At 51.9% G+C, this 15,714-nt stretch overlaps 2 protein-coding genes across 2 annotated transcripts; both read right to left on the reverse strand.

Moving 5' to 3' along the window:
- Nucleotides 1-8,422: 8,422 nt before the first annotated feature.
- Gjb4 (gap junction protein beta 4) lies at nucleotides 8,423-11,042 on the reverse strand. Its single transcript, XM_075945225.1, has 2 exons — nucleotides 10,984-11,042; nucleotides 8,423-9,806 (listed from the first exon to the last, which is right to left on the reverse strand). Exon 2 carries the CDS (start codon nucleotides 9,474-9,476, stop codon nucleotides 8,676-8,678), a length of 801 nt encoding a protein of 266 aa, XP_075801340.1. The 5' UTR covers nucleotides 9,477-9,806; nucleotides 10,984-11,042; the 3' UTR covers nucleotides 8,423-8,675.
- A 1,153-nt stretch (nucleotides 11,043-12,195) lies between these two features.
- On the reverse strand, nucleotides 12,196-15,321 carry Gjb5 (gap junction protein beta 5). Its single transcript, XM_075945037.1, has 2 exons — nucleotides 15,160-15,321; nucleotides 12,196-13,388 (listed from the first exon to the last, which is right to left on the reverse strand). Exon 2 carries the CDS (start codon nucleotides 13,362-13,364, stop codon nucleotides 12,549-12,551), a length of 816 nt encoding a protein of 271 aa, XP_075801152.1. The 5' UTR covers nucleotides 13,365-13,388; nucleotides 15,160-15,321; the 3' UTR covers nucleotides 12,196-12,548.
- Between the last annotated feature and the right edge of the window lie 393 nt (nucleotides 15,322-15,714).

Here is a 15,714-nt window from a genome sequence, read left to right on the forward strand (position 1 = left end):
TTGTGCAGCCATGGGGTTACTGCATTCACCTCCGCTCAGTACACAGACAGGCTTCTCTGAGTAGAGCTGAGCCCCCAGCCTTTGTTGTGGGCATCATCATAGATACTAAGAAGATGGTCTGATACTATGGTAATTTCTGCTAGGTTGAAGTGGCAGGTTCCTTCCTAGACCTGAGCCATTTTCAGTCATGGACTTTTGACTGGGTTTACTGGTTTCTGTGGAGTGGGCCTTAAGTACAACCTCATTTGACTGTGGCACCAGTGGGCACAGCTTGCTTGGCGGGTTGGTGTATCTCATGGAGTCTCACAGCTTCATTAGACTGTAGGTGCTTTTATCCCCGACACTGCACAGAGTACCACCAGACATTGTGCAAGCGAGCTAGCAGCTGGAAGCTTCCAGCTCAATCCCAACTTGATCCCTCTGTATCTCTCACCTTACATATCTTCAGAAATAGGGCCTTGCCAAATCAGCCATGAACCATTGCTCTAGTGGGCAGCCAGGAGCAATGGGAAGAGTCTGTATTGTTTTGGAGGCTTTGGGGTTCTTCCTGACCAATAACTCCTATGCAAACACCCCACGTTTGGCATTGAGGGTTTTATTTAGTGGCCCATTACTTCATACCTGGGTTTATGTGGGGCCCAACCTCAAACAAGCTGTCTTAATGAGCTGTCTCTCCAACCGCCTTTTCGTTACAGGGTCTTCTATATCCCAGGGTGGCCTTGAACGTGATATGTAATTAAGAATGACCTTAAACCCTAATTTTCTCTCCTCCATCTTCTCCTAAGAGCTGAGATTACAGTTGTCTCGAACAAAGCTGGGTTTATTTGATGGTGAGGATTGAACTCAGGGCTCTGGGCATGCTGGGCAAGTACTTTACCAACTGAGCTACAATTCCCAGCCCCAGTCAGGACTTAAAAACATTGATTTAGTATTTATTCATTTGCTGATGTGTGTGTGTGTGTGACAGAGAGATAGAGAGAGAGAGAAAGAGAGAGAAAGAGAGAGAAAGAGAGAGAAAGAGAGAGAGAGAAAGAGAGAGAAAGAGAGAGAGAGAGAGAGAGAGAGAGAGAGCGAGCATGTGTATGTAGGTGCCTGCAGAGGGCAGAAAGGGGCATCAGCTGCCCTTGAGCCGGAGCTGCAGGGGATTGTGAGCTGTCTGATGTGGGTGCTGGGAGCTGAAGTCAGGTTCTCTGCAAGAGCAGCAAGTGGTGCTCTTAGTCGCTGAGCCATCCTTCTAGCCCCTAAGTCAAGACTCTCCATCACAAATGACAGATACAACTTAGATGTGTTTTGCATGAAGGAGAATTTATTGGTTTGTGGGGGTACTGGGAGGGCAGGGTACCTCGAGGTTACAGTGGTATCGGAGTCAAGTCTGGAGAGTGTCTAGGATCTCTCTTCTGCATGCTGCTGGCCTCTACTACTCTAAGACTCTTGGCTCTCACCTTTTCTTGTTACCCGGGAGATTTTGCATGAGGCTTTTCAACACACAGTAGCTTTTCAGCCATCTCCTAAGTCTTGCCATTACATGCTTTTCTTTAACACCATCGAAAACATGACTGAAATCGGATTGGTTTCATTTGAACATAAGGGGCCAGGATACTTGGCTAGCTGTGACCTTTAAAACCCCAGTTTAAAGGGACAGGAACAGGGCTGGGTGGATAGAACAAAGAGAGAACCCATGGCATGAACAAGAATTTCCAGAAGCAAGGCCCCATATCCTTGAATGCTCTGTCATGCAAGACAGGGCCTGCAGAGCTTCCACTGGGCTGAACGACAAAGAGTCGGCGAGACTGGCATGGGCAGGGAGGTTGCGAGGCGTGATGGAGCAGAGACAGATCACAGATAGTAGGGGAGGGAGTGGGAGGTGCGGAAGGATGAACGGTTGTGAAAGCCAGAAAAGGTAGGGAGGTAGCTGCAGGGGACATGGGGTCAAGGGAGGGCCTGCTTTTTTATTTTTTATTTTTTTTTGTGAGGTGGGAAGGATCTGAGAACTCTTGAATGGGCAGAGAGATAGGGGTCAAACAGTCCAGAGAAATGGACCTACGCAGCTTGGACAATTAGAAGGTGCAGGCCCACCTATTCCCCGTACTCAGGAAAGGGATGAAGGAAGGCAGGGTAGTCTGGAGGCTTGGGGGCAGTGGCAAAAAGGGTTTTACTTCTGAGAAATAGAATGTAAACACAGGGAGAGGGATAGAAAATGTGAGAGTGGAGAAACCGAGAAGGCTGATACCATGGCCGACAACTAGAGATCAAGGTGGGCTGAAGGGCAAGAGCCTATAAGGCCTCCTTCAGCCTGTGGGGGTTGCTTCAGCAGAGCCCAGGCAGGTGTAGAGACACCGTCAGAACAGAGATTTTTCCAAAGCCAGCTAAGTGCTATGAGGAAGGCAGAAGAAACCCATCTGTGAGAGTGACCCATGGTGTGTGCTTCTGGGGAGGGTGTGAGAGAGACTCCTGGAACGGGGCTATGTGAGCGGTGCTGAGGAGACAGACGTGTGATGTTCTAGAAGAAGGGAGTGGCCAGACAAAGCAGGAACAAAGATCCCGAGGTGGTGAGGATAGGGGGTGGCCGGAGGGGAGGGCTGGAGGAGAGAAAAGGCCCAGAGAGCGGTCCAGGCCCCATCTAAGGGCCCTGTGGACTATGGCAGAGTTTGATGTGCTTTAATTGTTTTGGCCACAATGGGAAGCTGCTGGAAGACAGCTTTAATGAAAGTTTTGGTTGTTGTCGTTGTTTTGAGATAGGGTGGTCTTGAACTTCTGATCCTTTTATATCCCTGAATGACATCACAGTTATTTGGAACCACGCCCAGTTTTGTAAGGTGGTGGGGATTGGATCTAGGCAAGCACTCTACCAACAGAGCTACATCCTTAGGTGTAATTTTAATCAGAAGAGTGGGTAAACTGGGCGGTGGTGGTGCACGCCTTTAATCCCAGCACTCGGGAGGCAGAGGCAGGTGGATCTCTGGGAGTTCGAGGCCAGCCTGGTCTATAAGATCTAGTTCCAGGACAGGCACCAAAAGCTACAGAGAAACCCTGTCTCGATAAACCAAAAAAAAAAAAAAAAAAAAAAAAGGAAGAGTGGGTAAATTAGACTTGACTCAGGTTAGAAAATCTTTTGGGTCACTGTCCGAAAGAATAAGAAGGGAGGCAGGGAGACCAGTTGCTACAAGCGTCCAGATGTCAAGACTAGGTGTCTTGGCCTGGGATTGAAAGGCTTTGAGATATAAAGAAGTGTTTGGGCTTTGAATATATTTTGGAATTACTTCCAACATGACTTGCCAATGGTGTGGGTGTGATTCTGAAGAAAGAGGCTCCTAGGTAATTTCCCCCTTCTTCTGTGGATGTGTGTGTGCGTGGTTCTATGTATGGTGGTACTTGTGTATATGGTGTGTGTGTGTGCACTTATGCATGCATGTGTGGAGGCCAAAGGATGACTTCCTGTGTCATGTTCCACGTAATTCATCTGAGACAGGGTCTCTCATTAAATCCAGGGCTAGGCTGGTGGGTGGCCTGCAAGTACCAACAATCCTCCTCCTTCCTCATTCTCCAATCTTGGAGTTATGGGCATCAGAAGCCAGGCCCAGATTGTAACGTGGGTGCTGGGGTTTGAATTCAGTTCTAATACCTGCACAAAAAGCACTCATACCAAGTAAGCCATCTTCCTGGGCTTGAGTTTTTGACTGGGTAGGTGACTGGGTGGGGAGGTCATCTTCCACCAAGGGCAGGATGAGGAGAATGTGAGGCTGTTTTCAGGAAGTTGGACGTGCACATGTGTCCTTCATGGATGTTGGCGGTGAACACACAAGTCAGCGGGATATAGATGATTTTATTTGTGGTCCTGAGTGACATAAGTGAGGGGGAAAGGGTGTGCAGAGGAGGAAAGAACACAGAGAACTAGGCCCTGGGCATCTTACGTTTAGAGACTTAGAGACTAGAGAAGAACCTCCAGAGGTGACAAAGACTCCTGTGTGAGGTGGGAGCTAGGGGAGGGTGATGCACAGAGACCAACAGAAGACAGAGTTTAGAGAGGGGACTCTCAATGGCCAGACACTGCGAGGGAGTGAGATGGGATGGGAAGACTGACCCCTGGACTTGGCATATTGGGGACCCCTGGGATGGGGAAGAGGAGGCAAACACATAAAGCTCTTAGAAGACTTTGCTTTGCATCAATGGTAGCTAACTGGAGGAGGCGGTGTTGAGAGAGAGTTATAACATTTTCAGAAAGGGGATTTGTGAAAGAGAGAGAGAGAAAGAGAGTCTGGAGTAGAGATTTGGTGATGGGGTCTGCCAGTCGGCTGGAAAAGGCGTGCCAGACACAGGGATGCTTCCTCCACATTGCAGAGGAGAAGGCAGAGGAACTGGACACGCATACTAAGGAGATGATAGACGTGTTAGGACGATCTGGAATTTGCTTCCTGTTTTTGCTCCTCAGGGACATGGGATGTCTGTCTGTCAGTCAAGCTCTAGGATTGTGAGAATGAGGGTCGGAGGGTGAGAAAAGAAAAGGAATATTCTAGTAGCCTTGGAGGGTTGGGCTACAGTTTCAGGAAAGTGTAGGATTGCATAGAAATGCTGGGTACCCGACGTGAGCTTCACCGTCAGGTGTTTAGGCTGAGATCAGCTGGTCCAGCTGCGTGATTCTTCCGAGGGCCCAGCAACAGCTGTCTCTTGGATAAGATCTCACCAGGTAAAGTGTGAGAGAGACATATGCAAAAGCAAGGGGTGGGGAGTTCCTAGGCAGCAGTGAGTATAAGAGCCGGGCGGGCGAGTCCAAGCTGGAACTGAGAGGAGGGAGACCGTGAGGAGGGACGATGGGCAGTGAAGAGGGATTGCTCTAGTGAGGGCCAGGCTGAGCGAGTTAGTAAGACAGGATAAGGCTGATCTTGGTCCAGACAAGGCGTGGGAGGTAAGGATAGGTAAGGTTTGGTGGGAGGGAAAAGCTTGTTGGAAGCAAGGAGTCAAAGAACTGAGGGGTCAGATGTTTTAGCTGTGAAGACACCAAGGACCATAGCAGCTACTCCAGGACAGAGAAAGACGAGGAGTTAGGGGTGGGGTCACGGTCGCCCAGGAAGGATGGGGAATATCCAGCTTTCTTATTTGTATCTCAGACTTAACATGTCTGAAAAGGAAGTCATCTCTGCTCCATCAAACCTGCACATCTACAGGGGCTCCAGAATCACCAATGACATTGCCCTTCAGAGACTGAGTGTCACTTCGGTTCTTCTCCGTGCTCGGTCCCCACACCCAAGCAAATCAGCAGATCTCTCTGATTCTATCTTGTAAAGCCCAGTTATTTTCTTCCATGCCCACGGAGCACACCCTGCCCAGTTCGCTTCGTTGTGGTTTCTCAGACCATTGCATCACACTCCAAATTGGTAGCCCTGCCTCAGTCGCTCCACGCTGCAACCACAGGCGTCACCCCCGAGATAAATCTTTCCAGGACTTGTTCTTGCTTTTAGGATGAAGTCCAAGATCACTAGCAGGGATTTACAAAGCACGCATTACATGATCTTTCCTGGTCCGTCTCAGCTGCATGCCAAACACCTAGCCCCTCAGCTGACTCAGCCATCCTGGGTTTTTTCCGACCCTCGGATTTGCCCTCTGTTGATTCACAAGTGCTATCTCTCTCTATCCAAAGTCCAATTCTCCAGCACTTGGCAAAACCCTCACTTTCTCCAAGTGCCATTATGGGTCTCCAAGACCCAGGGAGGTCTTTCCTAGGTGCCTGCATGCCAGGCCCTCCTCTTCTGCCTCCCAGCACCTGATGCTTCCCCAGGTAACTAGGCGTTTGGTCGTCATCTTTTCCCTCTAGGATGTAAGCTGTGTGAACCCAGGGAGGAGGTTTGATTCTTCCCAAAACCCAGCGTGGAGATTTGACATAAATCTAAGCCATCTATATCTGTAGACTTGAATCCAAGAGGAGGTCCTAAGGGTGGAGCCCCTGTGGGTGATGCCAAGGTCTGGCATCTTCTGAGTGGGAAGCTGAGTGTCTCAGAGGACAAGGAAGTCAAGGGATGAAGAGGGTAGGGTGAAGCACAAGTGGCCCATGAGGCCCCGGGTCATTGACAAGGGCTAGGAAGAGAAGATCTCTGGACACGGGCTCAGTCTTGAATGAATGAGAAGGGCGTAGCAGCATTGGGAACAGGAAAGAGTGGGTAAGAAGACAGAAGGGAAACATGGGGATTTCTCAAGTAGGTAGAGTTTTGAGTGGAGGCAAGAATGGTAGGGGGTGCTTGAGAATGTGGGGGACACAGGATGAGACATCCAAGTGGCCAGGGAGTACCTCCAGGATCATCTCCATCACCTCTGGAGTCTTTGGCTGGTCAGACAATAGTTGCTCTCCATCTGGCTAGTGTTTCAGGAGATCTCTGGAATGTGAGGGAATTATGGGAATGGTCAGGTCACAGGGTGAGTTCACAACATGCCGAACCTGACAGCAACTCCTGGAGTGGGCTTCTAGCCTTTCAGGGGTATTGTGCTCTGGTCTGGACTTGGCAGCTGTCTTGGTCTCAACAGTGTAGGGCCATCTGATTCTATTGAGGGTGCCTGGGCTGGGTGGTTACAGTTCTGGGCTGATGATGGTTAGAGCCACCCCTGTGTCCTAGAGTCAGCCACCCAGGAGGTGGTGGTGTCCCAACACCGATCCCTATCTTCCAAGTTAGCAGCTCCCGGAGAAGAGATGTTGACTGAACCAAAGCTTCCTGCTAGTTCCAGAGTGGGGTCAAACCAGTGGCTTGTAGGAGAGTTCAAAGGACCAGTACTGTGTATCCAAGGGGACCACTCTGTGGTGGCATTTATGACCCCCTCTTACAAATTTGGCAAGCTCTAGGGCCCTGGCTGCTTAGACAACTTAGCCCAGCCCTTCCTGCCTTGTTTTCCTGCTCTGCCCATCTTAGGTACCAAATCCTTGTCTGTAGCTCTGCTTCCAGGGAGCTTGACTCTTTGATCTTGTTCCCAATCAGGATAAAGCATAGAGGCCATCCAGTGGGCTTGGAGATTTTTCCTACTTTTAACCAGGATGTTTAAACTGGATTTAGTCAACCATAAGAAGCCAACAAGGGTAAAACCACTTTTCTGATTTCCCAGGTTAGGTGTGACAGGGGGTTCAGATAAACAAGACACGGTTTTTCTCCATGAGGCTCACAGCCAATTTACTCATTTAACAAACATTTATTGAATGCTGAGAGGACCTGGTGACTCAGCATCCTGTCCTTCGTGGGCTCACAGACTGCCGGGTATCGTTCATGGGTATTAGCTAATCCATCCCAGAGAGTATGACAGGAGAGAGGCCTGAGCTTTTATGGCCTACAAAGTGGTGGTGAAGGCTGTCCTTGGGTTGAGGACATTCGCAGAGGAGGCAGGTCGGGTATTCCAAGCAAAGGGATCCGTATGGTAAGGATTGGAGGCACAAGCATAGCATCACGAATACCTAGATGTTATCAGTCATAAACTGAGGGAGGAAGCCATGGAGGAATAGGGAGGTCAGCAGAGCCAACTTGGGGGCAATGGGGTTAGGGGTGGGTGTGCTGGAAGAAATGTCAAACCTGAAGGAATGGCGTGGTTGCAGTCATGACTGAGTAATCAATCATTCTATCCAGGTGAGGGGGGGAGACCTGAGAGGCCCTGTGGGAGGATTGATGGAAGGTCGTGGGGTGACAGAGGAGGTAACTCAGGAGGGCAGAGAGGTTGGAATCAGGGCTCTGTGGTGCTGTGCTGGGATGTGGGCCACGAGGAGCTGATGCAGGGGAGAGACTAAGTGAGGATCCTAGGCCAGTTCCTGGTTTGGACAGCTTGACAATGGCAGTGCCCTACATAAAGGGGACAGGGTCTCTGTGAGGAGGGCAGCTGGAAGGGAGGAAGGCAAAGCCAATGAGGAGCTAGCTGTATTATGAAGGGTTTTCCCTGGGAGTTTCCCAAGGGCAACTTGTAGACTCAGAGGCAGGTCCACGATAAGGACATGTTTAAGGGACTGTCAAGGTATGTGTGGTTACAGGGCAGGGGAGGATGAGGTGACTCAGGGAAGGCTGAGGATCGATGGGCATGTCCTCTAGACCCTGGGGAGACTCCATCTTGCCTTTGCTCTCAGCACCATTCTCCCACCCTCCAAGATGCTCCCTACATGGGACCTGCATTGAGGAGGGTTAGGGAGTCACAATGTATGGAGGTACTTACACTCTCTGAGAACCAGATCAGGGTCTCCATTGCTCCCTGTCTTTCTGCCTCAGAGCTGTGAGGCCCCTGGTATAGGCCCTGTCTTTGCTGTTTTTCTCCATGTCCTGGTGGGCGTGTGTGTGTGGTATGGTGTGTGAGGTTGGGGATTGGATGATCACCTAGTGGCTTGGCTTCCCCCAAGAGGCCCACCTGAAACATCACCCCCACACCTCTCCAGCCATCACACACAGCCTGTCTTCAAAGTACTGAGAACATTGTATTTATTAAGGAGTTGAAGTACTCAATTGACAAATATAAAATCCCCACCAGCCATCAAGTCCCTGGAGGCTCAAGATTTAGGGACAACTCAAAGGTGTTTCCCATCTTCCACTAGTCCTTAGATGAACTTCCAGAACCCCCAAGGCCATATTTCCTACCTGACCTGTTGCAGAAGACTACACCCCCTTTGCCTAGTTTCTTGGGTGACTTCAGTGAACAGGTAGTGATCAGTTAAGCCTACCTGCAAGTCACGGATAGACACCTGCATCCACTGTGGCCATCCCAACCTTTGTGAGGACAGCGTTATCGTCTTGTGGGTGACCTCCTTGGGATATCACATATGGCGGGCACGTATCTGGTAGATGGTGCTTCCGAGAGGCTTTCCGTCGCCGGGGGCGGAAGACCTCCATGCATCTCTTGCCCACCAGGTAGGCAACCTCACTGAGGTTGAGTAGGATACAGATGGCGGCCGTGACTACCATGAAGTAGGTGAAGATCTTCTTCTCCGTGGGTCGGGAGATGTAACAGTCCACGGTGTGGGGGCAGGGATTCACAGAGCAGGCCACCACCCGCGGCATGTCATAGTCCTTGTAGATGCGGTGGAAGATGTATAGGAAAGCCGAGTCCACAGCAGCCTTGAAGATGAGACTCAGCAGGTATGTCCACCACAGGCCACCCCTCTTCTTGTTCAGGTTGCTGTACAGGGCTGGGGCGTTGGGCCCATGTTTGCGGCGGTGCTTCCGTTCCCGGTCTTCCCGGTAGGCCACATGCATGACTACAAGCAGGGAAGGACAGGTGACCAGAATGAGCTGCAGGGCCCAGAGACGCACGTGGGACACCGGGAAGAACTCGTCATAGCAGACGTTGGGGCAGCCTGGTTGCTTGGTGTTACAAATAAAGTCTTTTTGTTCGTCATCCCACACCTCCTCGGCGGCCACCACATACACCAGCACTCGGAAGATAAAAACCACCGACAGCCAGATGCGGCCTAGGGCGGTGGAGTACTTGTTCACGCCGCTCAGGAGTCCCTGTAGAAACCCCCAGTTCATGTTGGCTGTGCCCTTGGTGTCTAACGTGGATGTGTGTGCACTAGTATGCTAACCTCTCTGGCCCTGGGAGTCACAAGGCCTGGGAGAACACGCGAATGGGAGTCCTTAGAGGTGATGCCAAAGCCAGAACCTGTTTCACCGCAACCACTCGGCCATCATGTCCTCACTCGCAATGACTCAGAGAAGGGATGGCCACAGTCCCCATGTCACGGCAAAAGTGTCTTAAGGCTAAGAGGTGGCAGGTACCTGCCCAAGATCTCCCAGCAGCAAGTAGCACAGATGGTCTTGAGCCCTGGTCTTCAGACTCCAAAAGTCAGGGTCTCTTTCCTTCTACAAACGAACAAGCACATGGGATATGATGAGCATCACACATGCACACGCCAGCCAGCCCCTTTCCTCCCAGGTCTCAGCCATAGAGGCTCCCTGTCTAGCATCGGACTGTCTGCTCTCCCATTAGCTCTGGGGACTAGATGAGGGCAAGGAAGGCCTTTATTGGTGGTCAGAACTGTTGAAGTTTTCCCAGACCCAGACCCAGCCCGGGCAGGGCCCTGTGTTGGGAATGCCCATTCTGGCTCTGTGATCTATATCTCAGAACAGCCTCCCTCCTCCCTCCTCACTCCTTTGTAGCTCTGAGATCTCTCAGCGGCATCCTTTCCCAGACTACACACGGGCTCTTCGGCACTCTCTGTGGCTTGGCATCTTTCCCTCCCTGCCGTGTCCGAGCAAAGCAGATGGTCACACTTACTTATTCATCTTTTTTTTTTATTGTCTTGAAATCTGGGTCACAGTGGGTTCCTCTGGAATTCCAACCATTTTATTGGTGTGTGTGTGTTTGTGTGTGTGTGTGTGTAAGAGATGGGGAGGAGACAGGGGCTGGGTCCTAGTGTGGTCTTTGCCCTGTCATTGATCTTTGTTCCCAGGTACACTCCTCTTCTCTGACTGCCTAATTAGTGGCTGTCTGATAATAGCATCTCCCATTATTTTCAGACAGGCATATTCTGTGTACCCTAACTTTGCCATCCCCCGGGATGAAGTTCCTAGGATGCTCCATCTCAAGCCCTCCTTGCACCATTCCTGACTCAGCTCCTAGATTCTGCAGCCGTGTATCCCTGGGACACGTGCTGAACCCCCTCCGTCTTCCCCTGCAGGGTACATCCCATGTACTCCAGTGGCCCAGTCAAATGTCTTCCTTGGTAGATTGCAAGCGGCTGGAAGCCAAGCTGTACATCTGCCTCCTGGGACCCAGCTCTCTGGCTGGTCTCCTGCACTCTCAATGGATGCTTGTTAAACCCAACTGCAGCCTCATTCTTCCCAACCGCTTCTAGATTCTTCTCTAGTCCTCTGGCCTCCCTTTAGTATAGCACAACATTTCTTCCCCTCTGTGGAGGCTTCCTAGTGTTCCCTCAGGAACCCTGCCCTCTCCTGCCCCCTCTGTGGAGCTAAGTCTCCAGGCTTAGGTTCCCTGGGACCTTTCCCCCAGATGTCTGCAATTCTCTATGATCCTCACCCTTCTTGGGTCCCCGTGGGTCCTCACTCTCCGGTGCCGGCTTGTCTGTCTGCCCGAGGGCCTCCTGGAGGCAGCTTTTGTTCCTTATTTTCAAGCAGGGTGGGGCTTTCTGAGCCAATGAGCCGAGAGAGAGTGCTGGGGTGGGTAGGCAGGCTGGGCGGAAGGACTTCCTTGGGCACAAGGCAGAGCGAACACCTGTGGCTCACACCTTGCTCCTCCAGCCCGTCTGGGTTGGTAGGTATGTGGGTGGGACTATAGTGATGGAGGAGGCAGAGTCTGTTGTCAAATCGTCCAGGGGCAGGATGGTACGAGTGTCACGGATCCTGTGCCTGCCCCTTTCAGCTTGTCCTATCTGTCCCCTGGCTCCCAACTCTCTCTTTTGCCCAGCCCTCAGGCGACTGGTTCTGAGGTCCTCAGCAGCTGGTTTCTATGGAAAGGGACACCTTTGATTCAGCCCAGGACTGTGAGCATCCCTGTCCCTGCTGGGGCTGTATCTGGGGACAGGATCTTAGGCTGCTCTGTCTTGGAAACTAGACAAGCCACCTGGCTTTTCTAGACCAGGGCACCTACTGCCCTGCTGAAGACAAGGAATGCAGGTTGGTGACATGAAGCGCTGCTGTTGGCTTGGGGCCAAGCATGTAGGCTTGTTGTGTGCCCTCTGTGTCCTAGGCCTGCCTGTTGGAAATGTCCCTGGGGAAGCCGGAGTGCCACCCAGCAGGCGCTTACAGTGGGGAGGGGGGGGGCGGAGGGTTTGGGCTCGTGTCCCGCAGGGACAGTGAAGGTTAGTGTGCACCCAGGGAGGGGCCCCTGCCTCATTTCATACAAGCATTTATTGAACACTTCCTAATAGCGATGATTCACATGGATGTGGCCTTTCTTGGCTGGCTAACCCTGGTACTGCCAGGAGCTTGTCGATGCTCACAGTGACCCCCTACAGGCTATGCATTTGATAGCTCCTTTTGAGGAGGAGCTGAAGTTGTCTGCGTTCTGAAGCAGCCACACCGACTCCAGAGTCTAGGCGCATTGCATCGCAACATGCAGTTCTTCATGAGCCAAAACTCCATCATCTCTATAGACACCCACAGCCCACGCTTCCAGCTTGGGCAAAAGGTTAGCTTTGGAACAGTCCCCAGGAAAAGCTAGAGACCCCTTTTCTGGAGGAGAGGATGACCCCTCGACTCCATGAAGGCCAAGACCAAAGGGCGCCTTGAATCTGTGAACACATTTATCTTTATTAATTTCTCACCCTGGGCCACACACGTGGAAGGCATTTGTTCATCTGTGCCCTCATGAAACTCCTCCCCCTTGTGAAGCCCAGTTAAGTGGCACTCAGTGTGTTTATTTAACAGAAAAGGAAACTGAGGTACAAAATAGAGGGGTAATTCAGTGAAGGCCACTCAGCCAGGACAAGTGGCCTAGAGCTGAGGGACGGGTGCATCCCAAGCTGTGGGAGTCCATCCTTTGACCTGCCTCCAACTCGGCTCTTCTCCCCACCAGATACACCCATGAGAGACACTGGAACCTTCCAGTTCATGCCCACCCTGCCAGTCCAGCCTAGGGACCCTTTATAGGATGGTTTTCTTCACATGGGCACGGGGACGGTCTGGTAAGAGCGGTGGGTGAGAGTCTGAGCCCAGAAAGATGAGGTCGCCTGCTAGGAGGTCCTTCTGTTTGCCTGGAGAGCTGACCCAGCTTGGGTCGTGTTCTGGGTGTGCAGCGAGTGCTCGCTTCGAAGCCATGCACTCAGAACACCGCTTTATCACCAGGTAGGCCAACTCCACAATGTTAAGCAGGATGCAGATGACGGCCGTGACCAGCATGAAGATGATGAAGATGTTCTTCTCTGAGGGCTTCGAGATGAAGCAGTCCACTGTGTTGGGACACGGTGCTGCGTGGCACTTGACCACAGAAGGGAGGGTGTATTTGGGGTAGAAGGCGTGGAACAGGTAGAGGAAAATAACATCTATGCTGGCCTTGAACAGCAGGCTGCAGACGTACGTCCACCAGAGTCCACCCCGCTTCTTGCCAGGGTACAGGTAAAGGTGTCCCATGCCTACCTCTTCTTGGTACTTCTTCTCTCGAGCTTTGCGATAGGCCACATGCATGACCACAAGCAGGGAGGGGCATGTGACCAGGATGAGCTGCAAAGCCCAGAGTCGCACATGAGACACAGGGAAGAACTCATCGAAGCAGACGTTAGTACAGCCTGGTTGCCTGGTGTTGCAGTCAAAATCCTTCTGGTCTTCACCCCACACACGCTCGACTGTCACCAGGTATACCAGCACTCGGAAGACGAAGACCAGGGACAGCCAGATGCGACCGAAGGCTGTGGAGTACTTGTTGACCCCACTTAGGAGCCCCTCAAAGATGCTCCAGTTCATGATGGACGCAAGGGTGGGCTGCTCCTGCAGAGGAACGAGAATGTGAATTTCCCACGTTATGGAATGCTCAGTCTGAGCACTTCACAGAAATGGGTCATCACAGCACTGGGTACCATAATCACCCCCCATTTTACAGCTGAGAGAAACTGAGGTTTAGAGGCGTTTATGAAGTTTCGTGACTATTAGATGCAGAGCTGGCATGGCGGCATAGGTTATTAAATCAGAGCAGGCCTGCTCATAAAAGTGGGTGTGTGCTGAGGCCAGGAACCAGTCATCCTGAGTCCCTGATTCTTGGGATAGTCCCCCTTAGATCCCCCCCGGGGACCCTACTCTCTGTCCTTTGCTGGTTTAGGGGACGGAACTGCAAATATCCAGGCAATTAGGTGCCACTTACCTGAAGGCAGGACAATTTAGATTAAAATAGGGAACCACGGTGCTCTTTATACCAGAGGTTCTCCAGAGCAAGCAGATGGGCCAATGCCAACTATTGTTTCATGGCACCCTGGTCCAGAGGCAGACAACAGGCGTTGCGAGAGAAAACGATTCTGTGTTCAAGGCAACTTGGCAAATAGCTGGGTTCAGCAAAATTAAGTAGGTCCCTTTACTCACCCATGCTAATAAATTCACTTTGTGACTCCCTCACAGAGGGATGAAACAAGGCAGCATTACCCAAACTCCTCTGACCACAGAGCCCCCTTTCATCCGGATACAGCTTTGATCAGCTTGTTGGACAGCTTTGTCCAAACACCAGCATGGAAAATGGTGTTTGGGTGGGTTCTGCTGGTGAACTTGGCGTGAATGACCCACGGAAGCCAATTCATCTTTTGAACCAAAGCGTTCCTACTTCTCCACTAGGGAGCACTCTCTTTCTGATTCTTGGGGAGATGATGGGGGTCCACCGAGGCCAAGGCACAGTGGGCACACTCTAAGAAGTTTTGACTAAAGGAGGGAGTCACACACACTGGCCTGGGTGGAAAGTCACGATCCATGTGAGCTGAAGGGGCAGCTGCAAAGCAGGGTGTGGCCACAGCCAACTCAGATCGTGTTTATGCAGTAAGGGGCACTGCTCAAAGCATTTTGCAAAAACCAGTATTATTCCCTCCATGGCCAGGGCTATGGTGTTTTTCTTACCTAGAGGAGGTCAGAGAGGTTGAGCAGTTCCTTGGCCTTACCTAGCTAGTAAGTAACAGAGTCAGGACTCGCTGCTAGGCAGGCTGGTGCCCAAGTTCACTCTGCAAACTGTCCAGTTTTGAGTTGGGGTCCTTTCCTTAAGTATTAGGGGACTGCTTGCTCTTCCGATTCATCTCCTTTCTCTGCCGGATTGGTCTGGGGTGAGAGCGTCTGGGGGTGTCTCAACTCCTCACGCCATCTGTCTACATCACTCACCACTTGGCCACATGGTGGCCTTGCTTTGAGTCACTGGCTCCTCTGCCCAGTCCCGTCTCCGGTGGGTGGAGCTGGCAGAGACTTAGGAAACACCCAGGGAAGCCTAGCCCTAACCCCAGGGCTCTGCAGGCTCAGGCATTGCTGCTCGGTCTGCAGCCCAGCTCCGCCCTGCTCAGCCTCTTTCCCACTCAGCTCCAGGCCCCCGGTTCTGTCACCTCTGCCCACTGGGGGCAGGAGGAAGAGCCCAGAACAGAGGGAGCAGGGCTTCCCTTCACCCTAGGAACCAGGGATGGCCCATTCATTCAGGCAACCTCCCTCCAGCCTCCTCCAGAGAACCCGTCCCTGTTGGTATGCTTTTCCCTACGAGGCGTGCCGAGTCCTGGGCACATCTGAGTATAGAGGCCTTTACCTGAGCAGCGACTCCTCAGGGCTCCCTAGTACCGCTCCTGGAAGCCAGCAGCTGAGGTTCAGCAAGCATCAGAATTCATGTCAGAATCAGGGAAGGGTTTCTGGGGAAGCTCATACTTAGGGCAGAGGCTGTTGAGCAGCCCAGGCGCGTCCTGTTGGCCAGGAGGGATGGGGGGGAGGGGAGGAGCTGTGGACTGCGTAGTCATTGGCTAGGTCCTGGGCCTCTCAAAGACTGCCTCCCAGGAGGCTGAGAAACCTAGGAATTTCGTCCTTTCGGAGTGAGAATCCTGGCATCCTCTAGAAGAATCTCTACACTCTCATCTTTTCATCGTTGCCCTGCCCTCTTTAAATTCTTCCAGAATTCCCCAGGACCAACTCTGCTCTCTCTCTCTCTCTCTCTCTCTCTCTCTCTCTCTCTCTCTCTCTCTCCTTCCTTCCCCCTCTCTTTCCCTCTCCCCCTCCCCTCTCTCTCCTTCCTCCCTTCTTGCCCCCCTCCCCCTCTCTTCCCCCTCCTTCCTTCTTGCCTCCTCTCTCTTGCAGCAGAAGTCCACACCCC

Source organism: Microtus pennsylvanicus, chromosome 13 (assembly GCF_037038515.1).
Source record: "Microtus pennsylvanicus isolate mMicPen1 chromosome 13, mMicPen1.hap1, whole genome shotgun sequence".
Taxonomy (NCBI): Eukaryota; Metazoa; Chordata; class Mammalia; order Rodentia; family Cricetidae; genus Microtus; species Microtus pennsylvanicus.

Bases quoted from the DNA above. Each gene is read 5' to 3' on its own strand.
- Gjb4 (XM_075945225.1), bottom strand. From the start codon at position 9,476: ATGAACTGGGGGTTTCTACAGGGACTCCTGAGCGGCGTGAACAAGTAC.
- Gjb5 (XM_075945037.1), bottom strand. From the start codon at position 13,364: ATGAACTGGAGCATCTTTGAGGGGCTCCTAAGTGGGGTCAACAAGTAC.